Source organism: Rhodamnia argentea, chromosome 5 (assembly GCF_020921035.1).
Source record: "Rhodamnia argentea isolate NSW1041297 chromosome 5, ASM2092103v1, whole genome shotgun sequence".
Classification (NCBI taxonomy): domain Eukaryota; kingdom Viridiplantae; phylum Streptophyta; class Magnoliopsida; order Myrtales; family Myrtaceae; genus Rhodamnia; species Rhodamnia argentea.
In genome coordinates, this window is record NC_063154.1 from 29,479,663 (window position 1) to 29,506,051 (window position 26,389).

General features: G+C 39.8%; 1 protein-coding gene and 1 pseudogene across 1 annotated transcript; one reads left to right on the forward strand and one right to left on the reverse strand.

Moving 5' to 3' along the window:
* LOC115730780 overlaps positions 1-26,389 on the reverse strand; it is a 67,887-nt pseudogene that overhangs the window by 19,793 nt on the left and 21,705 nt on the right.
* LOC115729495 (disease resistance protein At4g27190-like) lies at positions 9,820-25,868 on the forward strand. The gene is made up of 9 exons (XM_048278947.1): positions 9,820-12,739; positions 17,738-18,442; positions 18,730-19,428; positions 19,521-19,764; positions 23,590-23,651; positions 24,090-24,197; positions 24,640-24,745; positions 25,419-25,504; positions 25,602-25,868. The coding sequence occupies exons 1-9, from the start codon at positions 9,842-9,844 to the stop codon at positions 25,866-25,868; spliced, it is 5,175 nt and encodes a 1,724-aa protein (XP_048134904.1). The 5' UTR covers positions 9,820-9,841.

The window sequence follows — 26,389 nt, forward strand, 5'->3', positions numbered from 1 at the left end:
CATTGGACAACTTGGCGAAGATAATCCAGGCATATATCATGCCTTTAAGGAAAAACCCTTCCTTTAGTGATCTTTCACCAATCATCGACGGCCTCTTAAGGCTAGTAATTGCCGGGGTCACTTTCTTTTTATCCGTGCACCCAGAGCCTCCGAGGTTTCATTACATAATCCCTAATTCGGAGAAAAGCAGTTTTAAATTCACTCTCTCTCCATCGAACTTAATCAATCTCACTCTTATGCATCCTTCCACAAGCTTTCTTTCAAACTATTTTCTTTTCCATTCTCTATCGTCTTTCCCACGATCTCTACCATTTACTTTGCTAACAACACAATTAATAGTAGCAATCTTATCTACTTTGGGCAACAACGGCAGCTCCTTCTTGGGTCCGCCTACCCACCAAATTTCAAATTCCTCTCAAGGTTCTCTTGACCTCTTCAACTCTTGGGTCTCGCACAATTAACAAGCTCGGGCCAAACGCTCTTCTAGCGCTCATACTCTCGTGGTTCATCTTTACTCACTTGTCATGATTCCTTTCAGTTCTTGAATCTTATCATATTTTGCATACTCGAGCCAAATGCTCCTCTAGTGACCATACTCCGGTCGTTCGACTTCATTAGGTTCTTATGACACTTGAACCATTACAATTCCCTCTAGGAATTTAAAGACTTAAGTCATCTACTCGAGGCTAGCAGTTTCAGTTTGCTTATCTCATTATCTATCACCAGCAATCAACCATCCAATGGTTCTTAGGCAACTCTTAACTAATTGTCCATTGTCTAATGATCCCAAATCATCCTCAAGCAGCAACCACATAACAAGCCAGCCTCAACTAGGTAGTTTCTCAATTAATAGTCATATACCAAGCAAGCCTTAGCTTAGCCAATGCCAATCACAAGCATCAATTTTCTTCTCGAACAGCTCCCGCCGCCAAGTACGAAACTCATAATCACGCCAATCACGGGCGCCCTTACAAATGTTACGCCACTACAAAATTCAATATGAGGATCAACTCCGTACACTACATCTCTTAACCAAAATCAGACTCAACTTGATACTTAGACTCTCACTTTTAAATTATGACTTGGGTCATTCCCGCCTCCTTGCTATCTTAGAAGCCTGCCAGGAGCCGCTCTTTGTCCGGACCTCTTTATCTCGGCGATCACTCCCCACCCTCATCGGACCGGGTCGTTGCGGGTTGTCCTAAGCCATATTTCTATGGAGAGAGTCCCGTTCCACACAATCCATATCATATTTCATTACGGTTTATAGGTATCCCGTCACTTGTCTCATACCAAGCGACAGTTTATTAAGTCCAATGGTGATAAGCTCATGCATGCACATTCATCGACTTTTGTTTTAATGCCACAAACACCTGCCCCGCATGATTGTCCTCGTTACTCGACGTACCATAGTCGCTTCCGGATCAATTCTTATCCACAAAAGATCTCTAATTCCACCAATGACGATCACGTCTCATAGATCCATTGCCTATGTTCTAGCATATTCTTCAAGTTGAGTCATTGACAAACCATAATCATAGTCATATAATCCAACCGACCCTTCACTCAAAAGCAATTCACTATTAGCCTCAACTAGATAATGCCAAATGGACCCGTGGGCCCGGAACCGGCCCGTTGACCGGGCCCGCGGTTCCAACCCGGTTTTTTTTTTTTATTTTTAAAAAAGGGAGTAGGTTTGATAAAAAGAGTAATTGGGCTTTGGAACCGTCGGTTCCGAACCGGAACCGGAACCGGCCCGGAACCGACGGTTCCAAACCCGGAACCGGAACCGGCTCTTCAAGGGCCGGTTCCGGTTCCACCTTTTTTTGGAACCGGAACCGGCGGTTCCGTCGAACCGGCCCCCTCTAGCCTCAACCACATGTACAACCTCAAAATTCATACTTATGGCTCTTCAATTTCCTGCTTGCTCACTTATAAACCTCAATAATATCATCACCAAAGTTTACCAATAAAACAAAACGATACTAGAACCATTAGAATACACCACAAGTTCAAACCTATAATCCTTAAGATTCAGAAATCAATGCCATATCCTAAGGGTCCCAGTATCTAATCGTCCCCAAGACATCACTCCATATTACTCCAAGTCTCAATCTCATTTGATCGAGCCGACCTTGCTACGATACCACTTAAACGTGGATGTCACGACTCGAACCCTACGAGCCGTTGACATCCTACTTGGCCACGCTTATGTACAGTTCTCCAGGATCCAAAGGCCAACAAATTCATGCGGAAGCAAAAACGAATCCCCGTATAGAAACAATTAACATCACGATGACTTGGGATGGTAAAAATAAACTTATATACATATCCACACGTTCTATACAATTTTCCAAACCTACGGCTTCGGAGGCCACCGTACAAACCTATGACCACTAAAACTAAAAGATTACGTGGTCGAAACCTACTATACATCCAAAATAAAACAGCCAGCAAAAGTCAAGAGGCCAACTACCCTAGGCCTTATCCTCGCTATCCGATACTATATCATCTCTCGCCTCCAACTCATCCTCGTCAAGCTCGGGTGGCTGTTCCGCATCCGATGGCTCTGCAACCTCCCCATCTTCTCCCGGTACCATGATCTCGGGAAATACCGAATCTCCCGGGCAGATCATTCATTGTTGAGGCGGAGTGTCTGAAAAATGAGAGCCCACAACGGGGTGAGATAAAATCTCGTAAAGAAAGCCCCCAACCCTAGGTTAGAGCTCTAGTGCCTCTAGACACGTCCTAGGCGAGCAATTTCCAACAATTCTTCTTTCTTGCCAAAAATTTCACAATTAAATTCCAGAAAATTCCATTCTTTCTCCGAAAATTCCCACACCTTCTCAAATATTCTACGTTACTCCTGTTTCGGCATTCCACACCTCGGTCTGACAATAAAATATTCCACGTGCTCCGGGGCTCGTGTTTAACGTATCAGGCCATAATATAAATATCCACATTGATCCGAAGCTCGTGTTTAACGCATCAGGCTGTCATAGAAAATTCCACGTTACTCCGAAAATATTCCACGTTACTCCGTCGACATCATACAAATTCATAACATTGAGCCTCGGACCATTGTAGAACACGGCTCTCTCTCTATATATAGACCAGGGTCTCGGACACAAAGGAATACGACCCACAAATTTCGGTCTCGGACATTTAGAAACACGACCGGATTAAGTCTCTGACAATTAGTCGAACACGACTCACTTTGATCTCGGACGATTTAATTGAACACGACTTTCATACCTTCTCGGTCTCGGACAATTAGACGAATACGGCTCACTTTGGCATCGGATGACTTGATTGAATACGACCCTCATATTTTTTTAGAATAGATTGAGACCACGTGATTCACTCACGTTAGAGAATTAATAAATCGGGACCACCCGATTAATTCACACTAATTCAAAGATTAATCCAAACCACCCGATCAATTTATGCTACCACAGAATTCAATCTACGCCATACGACCATACTTATGCTAACGTAGCACTAAATAAATAATGTACGATTAAAATTATACTAACGTGCAATTAATACGCACCATACAATTTAGTTACACCAACGTGGGAATTTATCGGGGTCGAACAATTTAAATATTTTAACGTGAAATTAATTCACTACTATAGTACTAAACTATAATAATACCACATTTAATTAATTCAATGACATAACAACATAATGTCACATAAAAAGTAACTATAGTTAAAATATAATCTAACCATGGTTCAAAAATTAACTAGAGTCAATAACTAACCTAACCATGGTTAAATAATTGCATAAAGTAACTAGAGTTAGGCATAAAGTAACTAGAGTTAACGAAAGTAACCATGGTCCAACTTTGACCATGCACATGTCCTCTTGAATTCACTATTCACTTCAAGAACATGATTTCTCTCTCCCTAAATCTTCATTCTCGGCCAAGGCATAAAAATGGCTAAAAACAACCAATTTTTCACCAAAATCTACCAAATCTCAAGTCCATTAGCACCATAGGTACCTAATATAAGGTTAGGGACCAACTTACCACAATTTTAGCAAGTTTTCTGACGAGAAATAGAGAGAAATTTTAACCCCAATCCGGCGGCTCCGGCGGCTCCCTTTGATCGGCTAAAACCCACAAGATTCGATGGTTCCCGGTAGCACACGGCAATAGTCGAGTTCCGGCGGTTCAAGGCAACACCGGCGGAAGCTTGGAAAAATTTTCGGTGAGAGAGAGGGAGACAATAATGGTGGTTCGGCCAAGAGAGGGAGTGAGCAAGAGAGAGAAAGTGTTCTTGAAATAAAATGAAGAAGAAGGCCAAGAAAATTGATAATAAAAAGTTGGATATTTTGGTCGAAAAGTTAAGAAAGGCAAGATGGTAATTTCCCTTTACGTTGACTAGTCAATTTCGGCCATGGGGTGATTTGGCCGAAATGCCCTTGAGCGAAAGTGGAAAATTGGATATTTTCCAAGGGTAAATGGGTCTTTTCCCATTTACAGTCCAAATTTTATTTTTTCTGAACCTCTTGGGGCGAACCGCGAAGAATTAGTACACTGGATGAGGAAACGTCCAAAATTTAATTATTGAAACCCCGAAAGGTCCGACGTTAAATTCTGAAGTTCGATTCGTGATCAATCTCGATCAATTGAAATTTCAGCGTATCTCAAACTAACGGGTGGCTTTTAGGAGTTACGCGTATTGACCCGTGATTAATATCATGTTTAAGAATTTCTCGAGCCATGACGACTTTGGTTGTCATTCAATTGCGAGGGTCAATTACTAATCCTGATGGACACGATCGTTATAAAATAATTTAGGGACGTTCGTAACCCATACAAAGTCAAACGGAATCACTCGTGATCCAAGCGTAGGGTATTATCCAAATCGTTCCTTAATCATTCTAGGATCGGCCTATATTGGTCCAGAATATTCCCTCGGCAATTTTCATGTCCAAAGAGGCAATCCAAGATCAAGTTCTTAGGTCTACGTACTTGATTTTCCTAGCTAGCCATTCCTATTTGGTTAGTCTACTTGAGAGGGATCAACTCCGAGTAAGATTAGACTGAAATACATCAATGAAATATTTCATTCATTCATAGCTTCGAAAATGGGTCGGAATTCGGGATGTCACACCGGAGGTGGAATACTAGTAGGGTCCCATTCCCCAACACCGTCGTAGGGAATATCGAAGCCGGTCAACGGACCCACTGTCAAGTCCCCGTGACGATAAGTCCAAGCCACATACATGTGGGTCTTCCAAAAGATTTCTCCGATGTCCACCCAAATGGTAGTAACATGCCTATAGTACACCTTGTCCTCTCCTACTGGTTATTCTGTCACCACGGTTTTCATGTCCTGCGGGATCCCAAACCTTTGAGTCGGATCGTTCATTGTTGCGATGGAGGGTCTGAACAAGAGAGCCCACGACGGGGTGAGATAAAATCTCGATAAGAAAGTTCATAATCCTAGATTAGGGCTCTAGTGCCTCCGGACACGTCCTTGGTGAAAAATTTCGAACAATCCTTCTTTCAACAAAAAATTCCACAATTAAATTCCAGAAAATTCCGTTTTTTTTTCAGAAAATTCCCACATCTTCACAAATATTCTACGTTACTCCCATATCGGCGTTCCACGCCTCGGATTGTCAATAAAATATTCCACGTGCTCCAGGACCCGCGTTTAATGCATCAGGCCATAATATAAATATTCCACGTGGATCCAAAGCCCGCGTTTAACCCATCAAGTTGTCATATAAAATTCCACGTTGGTCTAGAGCATGCCTTTAATGCATTAGGCTATATTATAACTGGATGGACCCACGTAATAACGCATCAGGTCACTATATAGCTCGGACCCGCGTAAAAACGCCTCAAGTCATTATTCCGCATTTAACTCCTCGGGATAATATAATAATAACAGGGGCCGCGTCATAACGCCTTAGGCAATTTATGGTTTTTCAAAAAACGAACCCCGCGTCATCACGTCTCGGGGTAAAATCCCACACTTCCTCTCAATTAATCCATATAAAGACCACATACCACAATAATTCCTTGATTGCTCATCCGATACCACACAATCACTTAAATCCTTCCGATCGATTAATTTTCGCCACGTGATCTTGCTAAATTTCCTGATTAGTATATCGAGACCATCCGGTCTCGCCAATTTCCTCTGACGAAAGATCGGAACCACACGATCTTCTCAATTTTTCTCAACAAAAGATCGGGATCACACGATCTTTCTAATTTTCCTCAATTGCCCAATTAAGACCATTCGATTAAATTGTACTAGGCGGATACTCGATCGGAACCACGTAATTCACTCACGTTAGATAATTAATAAATCGGGACCATCGGATTAGGTCACACAAAACCAATGGCCAATCGGGCCACATAATTAATTTTTTTTTTGGTAAGGACACACAATTAATTTTTGTCACTACAAAAATTAATATACGCCACTTGATCGAAATAATACCGACGTAGCAATCAATGCGTACCGTACAATTATACTGTACTAACGTGGCATTTAATACATACTATACCATTATACTATACTAATATACAATTAATCTCCACCACACAATATATCTACAATATAGCAGGATTTAATCCCGGCCGTCAGATTAATCTTCCTAGGCAAGATTCAACGTGAGCCGTCCAAATAAAGCAAGATCAAGCTAGATTAAATCCTAGCCGTCCATTCTACTCATTACATTTCACTATTCATTCAAGAACATCATCTTTTCTCTCTCCTCTCCCTCTCATCTCATTCTCGGCCAAGGCATAATATTGAACAAAACCAACCCATTTTTCACCAAAATCTACTCAATATGAAGTCCATTAGCCCCTTAGATACTTAATCTAAGGTTAGGAACCAACTTACCACAATTTTTGCAAGTTTTCCGGCGAGAAACCGAGAAACGTTTTGACCCCAATCTTGTGGCTCCGGCGACTCCCTTTGCTTGGCTAAAAACCCACAAGATCCGACGGTTATTGGTAGTTTATGACGGTAGTCGAGTTCCGGCGGTTCAAGGCGACACCGGCGGCGGCTTGGAAAATTCGGCAATGGAGGGTGAGGGAGAGAGGGAGTTTCGGTCAAGGGAGTGATGTAGAGCTAGAGAGAGAAAGTGTCTTGAATTAATAAAGAAGATGGCCAAGGAAATAATTAATAAAGGTTAGGATAATATTAGGGCTAGATATTTTTGGTGTCTTGAATGCAAGAGGGGCAAAAATGGAATTTCCCCCCCCTCCCACAAGACTAGTCAAATTTTCAGCCAAGGGGAAGAAATGACCAAAATGCTCTTTGGTCCAAGTGAAAAATTGGGTATTCTTCAAGGACAAATGGGTCTTTTCCTATTTCCAGTCCAAATTTTATTTTTTCTGAACCTTTTGGGCGAACCACGAATAAATTATACACTGAATGAGGAAACGTCCAAAATTTAATTATTGAAACCCCTGAAGGTCCGACGTCAAATTCTGATGCTCGATTCGTGACCAATCTCGATCAATTGAAATTTCAGCGTATCTCAAACTAATGAGCAGCTTTTAGGAGTTACACGTATCGATCCGTGATTAATATCACGTTTAAGAATTTCTCGAGCCATGTTGACTTTGGTTGTCATTCAATTGCGAGGGTCAATCACTAGTCCCGATGGACACGATCGTTAGAAAATAATTTGGGGACGTTCGGAACCCACACAAGGTCAAACGGAATCACCCGTGAATCCAAGCGTAGAGTATTATCCAAATCGTTCCTTAATTATTTTAGGATCGGCCTATATTAGTCCAAAATATTCTCTCGACAATTTTTATGGCCAAAGAGTCGGTCCAGGATCAAGTTCTTAGGTCCACGTACTTAATTTTCCTAGCTAGCCCTTCCCATTTGGTTAGTCCGCTCGAGATGGATCAATTCCGAGTGAGATTAGTCTGAAATACATTGATGAGACTTTTCATTTATTCAAGGCTTCAAAACGAGCCGGAATACGGGATGTCATACTTGCCCCGGCTTGGACACACTTCGATAAACCTTTTTGAATTTCAACTATATTCTTCTCTTGAATTTTAATTGTCCAGGCAGGAATCTAAGCTTGACCTACTGCCTACATTGGTTTGAGTCGTTTGACCATTAAAGCTGCCCCAAAATATGTTTTTCAACCCGAGGCACTTGTTTCGCAAAATATAAAAGATTCAAAAACTATTTTTTAAAATATAATTACTTTTATGACTTGAAATAATTAACTAATTAAAATATTTTTATTGTCAAAGATAATTTATATATGGATATTTTCGTGAAAGATAAATTGTATTCTTTATTCATTCATTTTTATAAGAAATTATTCATTTTTCGTGAAATAAAAACAACCTAAATTAATATATTTTGTTATTTTTTTTTCTTTTCTTTTGGTTAATCTTTATTTGGTTGGGTTGATTGATTTTTGTTGATATTGCCATGATAAAACAAAAATAGCACTAAAAATAACATGTTTTTGCCATTAACGAATGTCCTTACAACATATGACAGTTTTACCATATATGAAAGTCATTTACCCCTATAATAGATACATTTACCAATTACAAGTAGCACATATTTAGAGCAATACGCAATCTTATCAACATATTAGAAATTGATCGGTATGGATTGCTTTTCAATGGCAAACATGTAATTTTATGGTTATATTAGTTGATGGAAGCCCCTCTTAAAATATAAAAAAAGTACTTGAGGATGTACTGACCAAGCACAAAGGGCTTTTTGGTTTTCCTAGGTACGACGAGAAAATTGAATTTTATGCACTACTAACTAGGTTAAGGTTATACTTGTCAAGCTAATTACAAAGAAATATGTGCCTCACGACTTTTATTGTTTTGACTTAGTCAAAATACTTTCGAACGGTGATAATGCATCTACCCAATTGGAGGTAGATTGACCTTTCCAACCTAACAATCTTGTTTGGACCAAAAAAAACAAAACAATTTTGATGGGCATGTTTGTCATGTAAGACTAATAGGCGCATAGAAATTTAGCCAGCCAACATTCAACTGTATCCGAGGCCAACATGATGAATACCCATCATATGCTACTCTTACTTTAACATTATACTTACTGAGCATCTCTCTCGTACAATTATTGAATATCTATAGTACGGTAATTGCGTGCAAGCTGTTTTGGGTAAAAGTCTCCTACACAAGGGCTTAAGCTTAACTGATTTTGCAGGATATTACATTGGCTTAACCTCCACACCTATGGCTCTAGATTGTAGCGAAAATAATCGCATACTTTAGGAGAATGCTAACTTCATATGGTAATTTTTTTTTCTTAGTATGTGCACTTATTCTCCATACATTAGGTAGTTACTATGCAAGTGGTCCTTATCAACTTAATTACAAAGAGAACGCCCCTGATGACTTTGTTTATTTTGTTAATAAACCTGTCAAAGTTCGGAATATGATACATGAAAAGGCAAGAGACTCAAGACATGTCGTCACCCAACGGTCAACACGAATTACATATTAGTGCATCGCCACTTAACAGTGGAGGAAAGGAAGGAGACATCGGTCCACGTTGGTGGCTTGATAGATGGGACCAACAGCGGACTTTCTTTTATTTTAAATCGTTGGATCTCCCGAACTGAAACTCACCCGTTGATTCGTCATCCTTATCCGCACTCAAATCTCCTTCCCTTCTTCGCCTCTCAATCATTCTTGCTCTGTTTCGCTCTTTCTTCTCCTCGGCCAAACCATCCTTCTTCTTCTTCACTACCTGCTGCTCTTTTTCTTCATTCTATCTCACTCTCTCGGTCTCCCCGCTTGATCGCTCTTTCTTTCTCGAAAAGGAAAAATCAAAGCAAAATGTCGATGGATTCTGCTGTTTCTATTGGGTGGGATGTCTTGAAGTGGGTAGTTGTTCCCGTCAAGCGCCAATTCGGATACGTGATCTCCTCCAAGAGCTACGCCCAGGATCTTCAGAAGGAGGTCGGGAAGCTGGCGTACGAGGCTGATATGGTCCACAATGACGTGGAAGTGGCCAGAAACAATAGCCGGGAGGTCTACAGTCATGTCGCGGAGTGGCAGGCAAAGGCTGAGAAGGCCTTGAAGGAGGCGCGAGACCTGTTGGGCGACTTCGAAAAGGCGAGCAAGACTTGTTGCTATGGGAGTCTTCCCGAACCCTGTTGTCGCTATCAGTTCAGCAGGAAGGCCAAGCACATGATCGAGGGCATTCAGCGACTTGCTCAAGAATTTAGTGAATTCAAGTATATTTCCTTCAGTGGTACTGCTCCAGGGAACGCGGCTGCTTCGACTCCGGCCAAGAGAGAAGGCAAAGATGTCGTCCAGTCGACCATCTCGATGGCCTCAGCTTCTTTTGCCTCGATGTCAATTAAGCTTAAGGACGACGGCATGGTCCAATCCAGAGAATTGATCATGCAGGAGATCATGGCTGCTCTTGCTGATAACAACAATAGCGTGGTCGGGATTTACGGAATGGGCGGGGTCGGCAAGTCCACCCTATTGGACGAAGCCGAAAGGAGGATAAAGAAAGCGAAGTCGTTTGATTGGGTCGCTAAGGCCGACGTGTCGGAAAATCAAGACGTCAAGAGGATTCAAGGAGAGATTGCGCACGCGTTGGACCTGGACATAAAGGATGTGGAGTACGTCAATTCGCGAGCGGAACGACTGCGCACGAGGTTGGAAAAGGAGGTGAGGGAGAAGAAGAAGGTGCTCATAATACTGGACAACCTGTGGAAAGGGCTTGACTTGAAGTCAGTAGGCATTCCTTGCGGACACAGCAACAAAGTCATAGGATGCAAGTTGCTGTTGACGTCAAGATTTCAAGATGTTTTGCGAAGGGAAATGGGCTGCGACAGGGACTTCCTCCTCGATGCGCTGAAGGAGGAAGAGGCAAAAAGATTGTTTGAGAGGACGGTGGGCGACAAAGTTCATCACGATCCGTTCAAATCCCTGGTGGATGAAGCACTCAACAAATGTGCAGGTTTGCCTTTCCTAATTATTGCAATGGCGAATGTTTTTAGAGATGCCGATTTTCGCGAATGGAAGGATGTTTTGAGACAAATTGAGATGTCTACCAACAAAGGAATCAGTGAAAGAATAAACGAGATGCTGCAGTTGAGCTATAATCGTTTCAAAGGGGAAGATGGCAAGGAGGTGAAGTCATTGTTACGGCTATGTGTCGTTTATGGTGTCTCTAAGCCCTCTCTTGAAAACTTGCTGAGGTATGGCGTGGGTTCGAGGTTATTTCGAGAAGATAGCAGCATGGAAGAAGTGAGAGACAGGTTGAGCTCACTGATCCGAACCCTGAAAGCCTCATCCTTTTTGTTAGAAGACAATGAAGATGTTGATGGTTTCAAGATACACGACTTGGTTCGTGGATTCGTTGCCTCGGTGGCTTCAAGAGATGACCCTCTTCTGGTGTTGAAAAATCATGATAAGTCGGTGATAGAGTTGCCAAAGGACAAGCTGAAAAGTTGCACATCGGTATGCTTTCCCTACGTCGACATGGAGGAGCTTCCTGAAGAGTTAGATTGCCTTGAAATGCGGGTCTTTTTGTTGTTCATAAACAATGAATCTCTTAAGGTCCCAGGCTCATGTTTCAACTCTATGAGAAAACTCATGGTCTTACATCTTTCTCGGGTGCGGCTCACTCGTTCACCTTCGCCATTCCAATTCTTGGAGAACTTACACACTCTGTGCCTAAATGATTGTTCATTAGAGGATGTAGCCATGATCAGCGAGCTAAAACGGCTATGTGTTCTCAGCTTTGCAAACTCCAAAATTCAACGATTGCCAAAAGAAATTGGACAATTGGTGGAGCTGCGGTTGTTAGACTTAAACCATTGCTCAAAACTTGAGATAATTGAACCGGGTGTGCTTGGGAGCTTGATGAAATTGGAGGAGTTGTATATGGAGAATAGTTTTGATCGTTGGAATCCCGTGGAGCAAACTCTACCCACTAATGCCGGTCTTATTGAGTTGAATAACTTGAAGAATCTCCGCACTTTGCATGTGTCCATTCTCGATCCGAGTGTGGTCCCGGAGGATCTAAACGTCGAGAACCTAACCAAGTACCAAATCTGGATAGGTGATGTGCCACGCTGGCGAAGTCGCAATGTGTCGAGCACATTGGAGCTATCGAGCATATTGGAGCTTCAGTTGGATCCAATGAGTGATATTCTTCGGAAAGGATGCATACAGACTTTATTAGGCAAAACCGACGGTCTCTTTTTAAACGGATTAAATGGAATTAAGCAAAGTATTTGCGCATTATCGCAAAAAGGCTTTCCGAAATTAAAGCACCTACAGGTCAAGAATAGTCCCTCCGTCCATTACGTCCTCGAATCTCCATCACTTACAGAGTTTAAGATGTTGGAGTCATTACTTTTTTATAACCTCATCAACTTGGAAAAGATATGCAGCAACCACATCTCCTCCAATTCCTTCAGTGCATTAAAGGTAGTACGAGTTGAAAACTGTGACAAGATGGAAGTTTTGTTTCCTCTTTCATTATTGAGAGAACTTCCACACCTTGAAGAGATCCAAGTTGTCACCTGTCACTTAATCCGGGAGATTGTAGAAGTGGATGATTGTGGCAAACTTGAGTTGCGGAATTTGCGTGTCTTGGAATTGCGTGATCCGCCAAATATGAAGAACTTTTGCACCACCGGGATGGCTCCTTCAAGTTGTACATCAAACGACCATGTTGGCACTCAAGTTGCATTCTTCAACGGGCAACAGGTAACTTTCTATCAAAACAACATGTTTTTTGATGATCTTTTGTTCATTTGCTCATTAGATGTGACATAGATTATTGTCATTATTCTTTCTTCTTCTTCTTTTTCGGTTCATTTTCTGCCTAATTGCATTATCCTAATCACGCCTTCTCAGTAATTGCGTAAAGCAATCTTCTGTTACCCTTCATTGCGTAGAACTCCAGCAAATAGAATGAAATCCATGTAAATTTAGATTGTGACATGACTAGAGTTATTTGCAGCTTGCATGCGGCAAGAAAAAATATGATATCTAGATGGCTTAGGTAAAAATCAATAAGAAGAATGGGCAAGGGGATTGGGTTTTCAAATAGTAGCAACGATGCTAATCTAATTGATGCACATCTTTGCCCTATCGTGTGTTTCAATAAGCACTTAGTCATTGCGTAAGCCCTACAAGTATGAACGCACACAATTACACGCATGTTCATACTTGCAAAGCATATAAAAGATATAGATATATGTAAGCACTTTGGGCATAACAAACATAAATCTTCGACTTCTAATTGAAAAAAAAAAAAGAACATACATCTTCAACTTGTGCCAATATCTCGTAGTCGAAGGCATTAGTGAGTGACTTTTAGGAAAAAGTTCACGAGATCCCTCATGAAGATTTAAATCGTTAAACACTTACATCGAAAATGTGGTTATATAAATTAGGGCGTATTGAAATTAAATAGCTGACTAGGAAGGCCATATGTACAATGAAATTAAAAAAAAAATTAGCCTTTTCTTTGATCGTTTCATATGCTTGGGATATATTTCAAAGCCATTTTCACGAAGTCAACCATCTTATTATTATTTTTTGTCTCAATCTCTTTCAAGATCATTGCCTGTTTTTTCCGCATTTTTCTTTATTTATATTGGAAATTTTCAACTCATTGTAAAAAATCACATGTGACAAATAGGTGGAAATTGTAGTTAATTGTTTAACAATTTTTTAGTGTAGTAGGTAAGCTGTTAAATTGGTTATTGTTAGTGATAGAAGTAAGTAAACTAAGGATAAACAGTGACAATTGTCATTGAAGTTGATGGTGGAGTTCAAGGCTCGTGCAATATATTAGTTTCGCAAGTTATTAAACATGAGCTTACAGGGAGAGAAATTTAAGTTGCCATAATAAATTTATCAAGTATGAAAGAAATTAGCCCCGTCGTAGGTTTACTCTTATTATATAAATTACAATATTTCACGCATAAATTGATTGGGTGCGGCAAAGCCCAAGCGGGCTTAGGTGGATGGCGAAGGCGTCAAAAGGAAGTTACTTGTAGTAACTAAACTTTTATGAGAGTAATTTCCCTTATGAAGTACTAAATTACTTTTCAAGATTGCTAAGTTTCCTTAGGTAGGTAGTAAATTAGACATACCTTTCTGTAATTAAGGAATTATAGCATAATAATGTACTTCTCGTGATTGAAACTTGCCTTGTTTATCACTCCATGAGATGTTGTCCTTTGCGTGTAAGTTGCCTATGCTTTCATAATCACAGTGATTCTACAGTTTCTATATAATTTTTTCATGGTAGTAATGTGCATTGTGAGATAGTGCAGTGCTTTTTGGCAATCATCCGACAAAATGAGCAATGTAACATCAAAGTAGTAACATAACCTAATAGGGAGTGGTTTACCTTATAGGAAGGAATTTATCTTGAATGTACTTCCTTTTGCTCTAAGGATCACTAATCTTCTTAGTCATTAGCAAACTGAATGAATGCTATTTCTTGATGACTGTAGTTTCCCTTATTGTTAATAAATTGCAAACAATATCCAATTGTAATACCATCCACGAATTTATTGTAAAAACGAAGTTCATTAGTTGTTTTTGGGGTCGTAAAATACCTTTTCTGATTTGTAAATTAGCCTTTGTTTATCATAGCTTTTTGTAAATGTAAAAATCATCCTAAAGTCTGTAAATTTTCTTCCGCAACCATTTGTAATAACCTGCTATAGCACGTATGCTGATGGGTCTATCCGTCAGGTTTCAATCCCATCCTTGGAGTCCTTGACAATGGTTGGACTTCCCAATCTGGAAGATATATGGACCGATGAATCTCCGTTGGGGCTGAGCAGTCTCCAATCTCTCTCAAAGGTCATCAACCCCAGGTCACTAGTAAAACTACAAAAGCTACACACTTTAAAGGTAGAACATTGCGTTGCGGTCCAAGAAATTTTTGACCTCGATGGACTAGGCGCCGATGCAAATATTGAGACTCTCTCTGAGCTAAACACCATCTATATAAAGAGATTACCAAGCTTGAGGTGCATATGGAACAAGAATCCTTGTGGAATTGTGAGGTTCCATAATTTAAAGCAATTGAAGGTGTCTAACTGTAACAACCTCGGGTTTCTGTTTTTCCCATCCATGGTTCAATCTCTCCCACAATTGAGAGAACTAGAGGTACAAGATTGCAAGAAGATGGAGGCGATCATTATAGAGGATGAAGGGTCGAGAATAGAAACATCAGAAACTCTAGTATTCTCGATGTTAACCAATTTATGGGTTGTAGGTTTGGAAAGTTTGACATGCTTCTCTCGCGGAAAGTGTAAGATTGATTTTTTTTTTCTGGTTTAATCATTAAAAATCTTCGTAGATTAATTCATCCCTGCAATGCAAAAGATGGCATTCCTTTCATCTAATTAAAAATTGATGACGGGTTCATGTGAAGCTAGGAGTGAGGATCGTCTCAAATCACGCTACACTACTCTCTTCAATCAAGAGGTACGTAACAAACGCTACGTCAAAATCTTAAATATAACAAAAATCCAATGATTGCATCAATTTTATGTGCATAGCACTTCACGAGTTTACATGCTGTGCATTTCAAGTTGCCACATAGCGTTACAAATAATTGGGAAGTTTAAATTCACATCAATAAGAGTTGGATCAATCGCATCAAAGTATTAAGACATTGTAAAAGATGATATATTCATATAGATAATTGTTATGCCGGCCAGCTAAATAAGTAAAACTAACAAATAGTTATATTGGAGACGAAGCATGATCGCCAAAGCCCACTTTGGTTAAAATTGATTGCGTTCCACATAATCACAGCACCATAAAAGCTGGATAAGCCAAAGTACAGTTACTCTTCAAATTGTGATTTTGAATTGAAATGGAGAATATATAGTAGAGTCACTATACATACAAAAGTTGGATAATTAATCTTCAATGAGCTCAATTGTCAACTCTCAAATTATGTGGTTAAATTCACTCCTGGTAACTATGTAGTAAAAGATTTTGTGATATAGCAATGTTCATTGGAGAACACTTTATTTTTGTTAATTTTGCTATAAAATTTATGTATATTAAGTTCGTATCAAATCGTGTCATTTATGGATTTCTCGGATAATCATTTGCAAACAAGTTAATTCATATTGTAAATTGCCAGCAATTCTGATGTTTTTAGCTACATCCTCACGCAAAAGAAATGTCATTTTGGTTGAGACTTTCTTTCCGTAAAGGGATGTGGGACGTTCAAAGAGTGCTTACTTCAAGCTCTACTTACTTCATGCTTTGTTTACTTCTCTTCTTTCCCTCATTGCACTCGATCAACGGTATACCTTATACAATCTAGTAACCCTTTAGTCCAGGTCGGTATTGTTGTCCAATCCATGCTTTGTGTTGTTGTAAGCTTTTTCCAACTCAATTTCTTTGGCTAGCATTCCTCTTCTTCTTTCTTTCCTTTTCATGGGCGGTAACAAGTGACAAAACGGAACATGCTACTCTCTTGATATCCGAGGTTTCCCACGTGCAATGGATCTCCTACCATTGTTATTGCAAGCATCTCATACATGCTATCTATGAACCATGAGTGGTCATTTACAAGAAATCAATATTCTATATTTTCAAAAAACATAGGGAAATATAGCTTAAAAATACAATAATATCCCAAATTATACGTGTATATTTCACACGTATTTTTATACCTTTAATGCTTCAAACATTTACAAAAATGTACCACAACATAGAGCATTTCAATATGAACACGTCGGTACCAAGAACGCGCCGATCGGACCTCATACGCATATTTAATTTAAGGCAAAACAGGAAATTTACGTGCTAAAAAAAATATCTCGAAATTGTCAACCAGTTGCAAAACAGGAATATTCTCGCGTGAGGGAGGGCAAAACCAAAAAATATGCAATGTGGGGAAAAAAATAAAAAAATTCGCTACAGCCGCTCACACGCGCCCACACTGCTGACCTTGCACATAATCTTTGGCGCATGGCTTGCACGCGCCTACAATTTTTATCTAACAATTGGATCATCCAACACGGTAACAAAGCAATGAATCTTAAAAGGAATATTCAATCAATTAAGTATATTGAGTTCTTTCAAGTGTAAAATGATATAACTAAGTTTTGTTCGTTTTGACCCAAGCAACCCCTTCTTCATTGTTTTGTTTTTTTTAACTTTTTCAATTTTTATAGAGTGACATAATATTGAATAAAAATGATTAATATTGACTTTAACCGGAAGTTATGATGTCCCTGACATATTTCACGTATATTTTGGAGAAATTAAAGATTATTACTTAATAAATTGTAATATTATTTATATCGCACATGTTTAAATTGAGTAAATTAATAGAAACCTAACAGGCTAACTAGCAGAGTATGAGGAATAATACACTAATTTTGAAGTTAAACTTGTCCAAAATGAAACATTGAAACTACTTCTAGTAAAATGAAAAAGGAAATTTACTAATATGGACAAATCAAACAAATTTGAGGAATATCGTCCTTTTTGTTTTCAAATATTTCATGTTGTCTTTTGAGCTGCCTTAAAAAATATGAAGAGACTAATAATATGTCGAAACATAAACAGAAAAGCTTTGGTATGTCCTTTGCAAGATGAGGATACGGCCACAATGGACAGACCAAGATTGTTAGGACCACCGCTTCTTCCATATGTATTCATGAACTTTTCGAACTAACATAATCACTAATTTCTTGAGCAATACCGCAGGTTGCGTTTCCTAGCTTGGAGACATTATGCATCTGGTTTATGGATAGTATTGATATAATATGGGACAATCAAGTTGCTGCGGAGTCTTTCCGCAAACTAAAGTCACTCAGTGTTTATGGATGCAACAAGCTAGCGAACATTGTTCCTTCTTACATTCTTGGACGGCTCAAGAGCTTGGAAAGTTTGGAGGTAGAATCATGTGATTCGCTTGAAGTTGTTTTCAAACTGCAGCCGTTGAGTCCTCTAGATGGATATCCCATTGCTCGTTTCCCATTAAAAACATTGAAGTTAGAGAGATTATCAAAGCTAAAGCTTGTATGGGATAAGGAACTTCACAGTCAAGTCAAATTTCAGTGTCTTCATTCCGTTACCGTTTCCAGATGCAAGAGCCTCAACTCTCTGTTTCCAGACTCAATAGCTAGGGATCTAATGCAACTTGAGGAGTTGAAGATCGATGAATGTGGTGGCATTGTGGAACTCATCGAGAAGGACGGACTAGATCCCAGGGATGCGTTCCCTAAGTTAGCCTCTCTCAAGCTTAAGCGTCTACCAGAGTTGAAGTGCATCTACACAGGAACACATGCTTTACGTTGGCCGGCATTGAAGGTCTTGAAGGTGGATGGCTGTAGCAAAGTGGAGATACTTGCTTCGCAACTTGAGAATGAGATGCCACCTCATAAACAACCTCTCTTCTTGATAGAAAAGGTACGACCCAATATTTTTTTATTAATTAATTTCTTGCTGCTTCGCCGGCAAATTGCGATTGTGATTACAATTGAGTGCAAACGGGAATGTAGGGATTTATTTGAGTGCAAACGTGGGTACAAGAAGTCAAATGTAAAAGATCCGTGAAAATGTTTATTGCATGGGGTGCATTTCCTTCCGTTGAATTGCATGAGACTCAACATCTTAAAATGCAGGACTTATACCACAATACACGAACACTCTTTTAACTAAGCTGGTTTTAGATTCTGATTTGACTAATTTCTCAGGGCGCATTCTCAAATCTGCAAGAGTTAAAATTGGATTTATATGGACCGATGGAGTTATGGCATGGGCATTCTCATGACAGAGAATTCTTCGGCAAGGTTAGAGTTCTCAAGCTTCATCATTTATCGAAGGAATCTGCAATGTCCACATGTCGTCTTGTTCGGAGTTTAACCAACTTGCAAGAGCTGGTTGTACGCAACTCTGATATAGAAGAGGTGAGCGACATTGTGGAAGCCAAAGAAGGCCCAAGGCACGAGCTAAAAGTAATACCACCATTTTCCAGATTTTTTCAACATATCAAGACTCTAGACGTGTCATTTTGTGATGGGTTATCAAAGATGTTCACACCGACAATAGCTGGAAATTTGGCGGAACTCACGAAATTGAGGATAAGTAAATGCAAAATGTTGACAGAAGTCATTTGTGACGATGGAGGTGAGGAGGGGCTTGTGGTCATTTTCAATCAATTGAAGTATATGGAGCTTGATGGGTTGACGGGGTTGAGATGTTTCAGCTCAAGTAAATACGCTTTAATGTTCCCACTCTTGGAAGATGTCATTGTGAGTGGATGTCCCAGCATGAAGTTCTTCTCTGAGGGACCAATAAATACGCCAAAGTTGGAGAGAGTACAAGCATCAACAGAAGTGTGGTTTTGGGAGGAAAACCTCAACATCACCATCCAAAATATGTTTAAAGAGATGGTATTCATCGGTTATCAAATTTTCTTCAATTAGATAGTCTTGTTGCGTTTTGCTAACTAGAAGTTTACATTTAATGATGCTTTTTCTAATAGGCTACGGTTGCCGGAGTAAAGTCAATGCGGCTGTCTGAGTTCCCCGAGCTAATTGAAAAATGGCACGTCGAACTTATTCCCATCAAGCCCTCTTGGCAATTAGAATCACTGGTGGTGGATAAATGTCCATCATTTACTAACGCTATTCCATCCGGATTGATACCTGTTTTACACGAAGTGCAAAGATTGCAAGTGCGCGATTGCGAGTTGCTAGAAGAAGTATTCAATCTTGAAGGGATGGAGGGTGTGCCAAGCACTCGGTTGCTGCCTTTCTTACGATATCTACACTTGGTCAATCTACCAAAGTTGTGGCGACTATGGAACAACCATCTTCAAGGGACGCTACGCTTCGATAGGATATTTAGTCTCACCCTTTATAAATGCAGCAACTTGAGACATGCTTTCACTCCATCGATGGCTCGGTGTGTTGCCAATCTATGGCTGATGGAAATAAAGGAGTGTGGTCAAATGGAAGGAGTGATCGCAGAGGAAGAAGGGCAGGGAAGCGCAGTGGAGAAGATTATATTCCCGAATCTTTATCGGATGGAACTGGAATGTTTGCCCAATATGACTAGTTTTCTCTCGGGGAAGAATCATCGGCTGGAATGCCCCAAATTAAAAGAGCTGAGCATCGCCGATTGTCCCAAGATGAGAAGTTTAACTAGGCAACCTTTGATGGAGATAGACCACCGCACTCCTTCACTTTTTCCTTCGCAGGTCAGTCTTCACTTTCTTTATCCAATGCTTTTGATGTTTAAAATTAAACATCTTGTCAAATGGAAGCACCAATGGAAGTTGCAATGCGACATCCGCTTTTTTTCTTTCATTTGTTTTTGCCTCCGAAATCCTCAACACGCCACACAATGTCATCAGTCAAGGATAAGAAATTGGTTACCCATTACAAATTGATTAAACTTAAATTGTAGATAGGTGTCACCACCAACTAAAACTTCATAATTTTAAACCCATTCACAAATTGGATAAACTGAAATCTTCCCAATCTTCGAAATCAAAGAACGTAATTCACGACCGAATGAAAATTCCATACATGCTCTTAAATGAACAATTCATAGCAGCTCATGCAATCGTTTCATTTTTATTTTTATTTTTTTGTATTAGAATCTATTTTTGCGTGACATGTTTTATTTGTTCACGAAGACTATTTGCATTTTCCCGGGAATCCTTGTTAGTGTAAAAACTTGCCTTAAAATTTCTTTTCACATGAAATTTTTAGGAAAATTGCAAAAGTATTCATGTGTTATTTGAGGTCGTCATTTTGTTCTTTGGATCGTAATTCGGTGAAATGTTCTCCTAACTTTTTTGTGCATGAGTATTAACGGGTGGTACAGGCTGCAAGGTAGCTTATTTTGTCGCACCGCACACGGCCTTAGTCATTAGTCCATTAAAGTGAAAGCATCAATCAACCTCTCCTTGATTGTGTCACTTACAAGTTCTAGAATGTTGTGATTTGTGGGAGGAAAGTAAGTTCATAATTCAATGTCATCAAATTTATGGTGTCATTTTTCCAAATATGGCAGGTACAATTTCCTAAGCTTCGGTCGATATTTCTCTCTCACATGGAAAATTTAAGCAAAATATGGACGGACAGTCCTCGACATACTCTCAATTTTGAACATTTACGGGAAGTGAAGGTTGAGAATTGTAAGAGCCTTGAAAATCTATTTCCACATTGGGTGGCTGCAAATCTAAACCAATTGGAGAAACTTCGAGTGGAGTTTTGTGCAATCAAGGAAATAGTCGCAGGTGGGGATAACAATCCACACTCCCTCTTTGCTCAAGTACTTTTCCCGCAATTAACCTCTCCGGTGTTCCATGATATGCCACAACTCAAGAGTTTCTGGCCTGATTTGCCTACTTTGAACTGGCCATTCCTGAAGGAATTGCGAGTGACACATTGTGACAAACTAAACATGTTTCCTTTTGTGGCAACCATGAACAAGTGGCCTCATAGAGATGATCATCAGGACATTTCAAACCAAGAAACACACTCTTCATTTGAGAAGGTATGACTACTACTCTTCTCCCTCGGTTTCTACTTTGTTCTTTAAAGCACTTACTAATCTTATGTTCTTTGTATATTAATCGTATCATGATACTAACATGGTATCCCTTGCCTATCGGTTTGTCGATAATACAAGATATTTCTAATATCATAAGTATACTTTTCGTTTGGGGACACTTATGAGATATTTCATTATCTAAAATTACAAAATAATTGCAGATTTTTTTAGAGCATAAGATATTCCTTAACTAATCTAGTTAAATATAATGTACTTGGGAAGGTCAATGAGAACTTGACACATGGTCCTCTCCATTGTTCTCACGTTTCTTACCATTGAACTTTTCTTCTCTTTTTTATTTTGTATAATCTTTAAAAAAACATACTCTAATTTCATTTCAGAAATAAAAGCATTGGAACCCTAATTCACCGTATTCTTCTTTATTCTTTAATTCGCCCCGTTATGTTCCACATCCGCTGCATACTAACGAAAACTCGCAGCCCCCTTACTTATAGTTTTCGGACAACGTAACGAACCCCATATGTTTTAGTAACACTATGAGTGCATCCCGTGATAGGTTTGCCTTTTACGGCATATGATTTACTGCTGAATCTTGTTGAATTTACTTCTCTCATTGTATTGGCAATTTTGCGGGGCATTTTCACCTTAGAGAGACTTTCATTGGTCGATAAGGATATTCGGATGATACGGAATGGAAAATTTTCTGAGGACATCTTTGGCAAGCCAAAAGCACTAACATTGACATGTTTTCATGATGAAAATGCCGTCTTTCCTCCCATATCCCTCTTACGGAGATTTCGGAACTTACAAAGCCTTGAGTTCTTCTGTAGTGCTTTTGAAGAATTATTCCCCGATAAAGGGCTTGTTGATGAGGGAAAAAGTTTGGTGCTTGAACATTTAAGAGAACTCAAGTTAAGCAAGCTACACAACATAAAGCATGTATGGAGGAAAGACCGTTTATTGTCCAAAATTCTTCGGAGTATTGACAAACTTGAGGTTCGGGAATGTCCTAGTTTGACAACATTATTTCCAGTCGAGATATCCTTTCGGAATTTGACGGAGCTAGTGGTGAAGAATTCCTCTGGATTGGTACATCTAGGAACAACTTCGGCGATCGCAAGTTTGGTGCATCTCATTGAGATGACTATAATAGAATGTGAAAGAATGAAAGAAGTAGTGACAAAAGATGAAAACGGAGAAGGAAAAGTGATTTCGTTTGGGAAACTCAGAAATTTGATACTCAAAAAAATGCCAAGCCTAGAATGCTTCTCCTCCACCACAAGTTGCGTCTTGAGGTTTCCATCCTTGTGGAGTATTGAAGTGGAAGAGTGCCCCAAAATGAACATCTTTTCTAAATGCAACCATACAAAGGTTATGCGGCACTGTTCAGATACCCATGGGACACGTGGGAACGGGAGGGTGATCTCAATGCAACCATACAAAGGTTATCGGCATAAACAACCAAACGCGCAGGGAATAAGTAAGGCCCAATTAATGCAGCCATTCTCATCCTTTGGTTGTTCTCTTTGCTTCTGCATCATAAGATTCTGAATTTCTTCATGTTCATGTTCTTAAAGCACACGCTCTCTCTCTCTCTCTTCAAATTTAACCGACGCACGCCTCTCCAGCTCGCCCATGGAGACGATGCAGAATGGACAAGCTACAGAGGAGGTCGCGGCAGCTCGGGACGGCTCTGTTTGCGGATACGAGTCGCTCCATCGCCTCCGTCACGATCTCAACCCCCAAGTCTTTCAGGTTTTCCCTTCTCAATTGCATCTCTCTCCTCAGTGTCGCTCGATCGATACTGGCTCGCGGAGCAGTATCCGGTGGATTTGAATCCTTATCGCTGTTGATCCGATTGACTTGGCGTGTATTTCTCGAGTGTTATTCTTCGATTGGATTTTGACCTGAGCTTATTAAGGAAATGAAGTTGACTTCGTGAAATCCACGGGATTAGAAACGACATAGTTTCGTTTTGGGGAAGATGTTCTGGCTCTGTTGCTTTTCTGTAAGCTTGATGGTGCTAGCATCTACAGATTTCGAATTGGTGCTGATCAGGAAAGGAAAGGCTTCATGGAGAAGGATTGCTGTAGTAAAATCTTGGAATGAAATATGCAAATGATGTGGTCAGATTGTACGATTCTATTCTGCTCGATTTGTCTCGTCTCTCTGCTTGCTTTTTCCAATTAAACTTAGGCTTTGCTGTTTATATGAATATTGATGTCATTAGTCAATCTAGGAGAATGTTTGTATCTGCTCTGCATCTTGCGGGTCTGCATATGTAGTCAGAAGTAAGGATAGACAGCTTAAAAGTCCTAGTATAGAAAGTTGAAGTTGATCGAGTAATTTCTATTCCGAATGAATTTTGAATTGACACGGATCAACCGCCCATGAAAATATTTGTTGAGACAACTGAAATAACTGAGCAATCGGTGCCTTCTTCCTAAAATGTCAAAAACTCAAAGCATGTCATTCCATTGTGATACAATCTTACTTTTTTGTTAAATCATTATGATATTGATTTCAGGAAGTCAGTCGTTTGCATATTGGATTGAATTGTGTAAGGACTCTTCAAGTTGATCCTCTGGCAGATTCTGTAAAAGCTCTCTCATCTGAATGTCACTTTGACATACTGGTGATCCTAATGTTTCTGTTTTTGTGGTGCTTACTGGCTGTGGCGATTTAAAGGTTGTTGCTAAGAGTCCTGGTCACACTAGTCTGCACTGTTTCATGTGTTTCAATATCATTTGGTTGGAGTTTGATAAAGACTCGCTATAAATCAAATAGGTTCCTCATGTAAGATAGTTTTCTTGATAGTATGAAACTTGTCTTCTCAGCACATTCCTGCTTGGAGCGTATAGTGAATCTGAGCGTGTGCATAAGAAATACTTGCTCGTCATCAGTGAGATGACTGAACATCTTGAAAGGACTGAAAAAGCTTTTTGGCCTACTTATCTCTAGGGCAATCAATTTCAATGCCTTATGTTCGTTTTGACAACCATGGCAGACAAAGTTGCTTAACTCCACCCAACAAACACTCAATTTATGATTGCCTTAATCTAATGTCACCTCAATAGCCTCTGAAGCAACTTCCTCCAGCATTGCTCAGGCCTGCAAATGAAAGTTCAGGCCAACAATTGTTTGGAAGTTCTCTGAGGGACATGAGCAAAGACCTTCCGATGTGTGCTCCTTGTTCTCCTTGCAAAGGGGCATAGGGAGCTTCTATTTACAACTCGGTAATCTTTCACGCCTGTGATAGATAAAAGAGCATGGACCGACTAATATTATGTCACTGAGATTCATACATATGGTCCTAACTGGGGAAATATTTGTTTAAAAGCAATGAATTGCAAAGATCTGGTCCAGATGTCCTTTGGCAATATTGAGAACTTATCACTAGGGAGGTCTTGAAGAGCATAGTCCTAGAAATGAGCTATTCTGAAATCTGTTTTAGCATAGATTCTTGGTTCTGAGTTTTTCTATGAGATGGAAGGTGTGAGAAAGTCTGACTAGCATAGTCTTGTGCCATGTTGGGATTCTGTGGAGTTGGTGAGCCAACTGATAGAGTAACGTGCAAAGTTTGATGTCGTCGAACCATTCTAGTTGATTAAACTTGCTATCGTTGAAGCTAAGAAGTAATTCTTTCTGGCAGTTGCTATTTGGTAGTTGTTTGCTCTTATTGAAAAACATTACTGCAGTTCTTGGCAGGATCCTTTGATTTTTATTCATTCTGACCAGTTTTGTGGAATTGATCAATTTATTCTGATTTTCTTTCTGGCATTTCGTTTTACGGCAGACAAGGAGTAATTAAGAGAACCACAAGTTGTCAGAGTTGGGCTTATTCAAAACTCTATAGTTCTTCCCACAACTGCTTCCTTTCTGGATCACAAGAGAATGAAAGATGCTGCCGATGCTGCAGGAGTGAACATCTTATGCTTGCATGTTAGTCACGCCATGAAGCTGGAGCTGTACATTTTTTGGTTTCTCCTTTTGGACTTGAAAGACTGAAATTCAACTACTGAACTAATCTGCAATCTAGGAAGCGTGGATGATGCCATTTGCCTTTTGCACAGGAGAGAAGAGGCGGCGTGAGAACATGTTCATTGTCAATCCTATCCTTGAGAGGGATCGCTACCGTTGCCAACAGTTGATTGATCGGGTAGGAACAGAATCATTTTCCAATCTGTTCACATCAGGCGACGGGAAGCCACGGCAAGCTGATTTCGGGCACTTTTATGGATCCAGTCACTTTTCAGCTCTAGATCCTCTGTGCACACGCCCCTGCAGAGATGGATCGGTGGTCTAAGACATGGATTTGAACCTCTGTAGGCAGCCGAAAGACAAGTGGGGGCTCGGGATGATTGCTCAGTACGAGCTCTATGCGGATATGCTCGCTCGGTATCTGATCCCTTGCTGCATAAGAAGTCCTCTTAAGTTCTTGATTTACAACACTGTACATTCAGGGTTGACATTATCTGATCGTCGTTCATGTTCAATCAACGTGTTTCCATGAAATCCAAGGACACGATAGTTCAATTAAAATTTATAGCTCAATCATCATGCCTTCTCAAATGTTGCGTGAGAAACCAATGAATAGTATCTTGAATAGCATCTATTTGTCATTTCAACAGCATAATTACGTTCTTATTAAAACAAGACAGCGAGGGTTGGGACGCTATGAGGAAAATGAGCTTATGAAAAGTCTATATCGAAGGTTAAGATGAAAGCAAAATGGAAATGCCTCCCAAGGTGCCCGAAATGCTGGCTAATGCATGGAAATTGCTAAAAGAAAAAAATCCTCGTACTTTTACAAGTTCTTTAATCAAA

What these genes read in the sequence shown, in the direction of transcription:
- LOC115729495 (XM_048278947.1), top strand. Translation starts at nt 9,842, where the DNA reads ATGTCGATGGATTCTGCTGTTTCTATTGGGTGGGATGTCTTGAAGTGG. An exon ending in AAAATATGTTTAAAGAGATG is followed by an intron (nt 19,429 to 19,520) that starts GTATTCATCGGT and finishes TTTTTCTAATAG; the next exon opens with GCTACGGTTGCCGGAGTAAA. An exon ending in AATGTCACTTTGACATACTG is followed by an intron (nt 24,198 to 24,639) that starts GTGATCCTAATG and finishes TCACCTCAATAG; the next exon opens with CCTCTGAAGCAACTTCCTCC.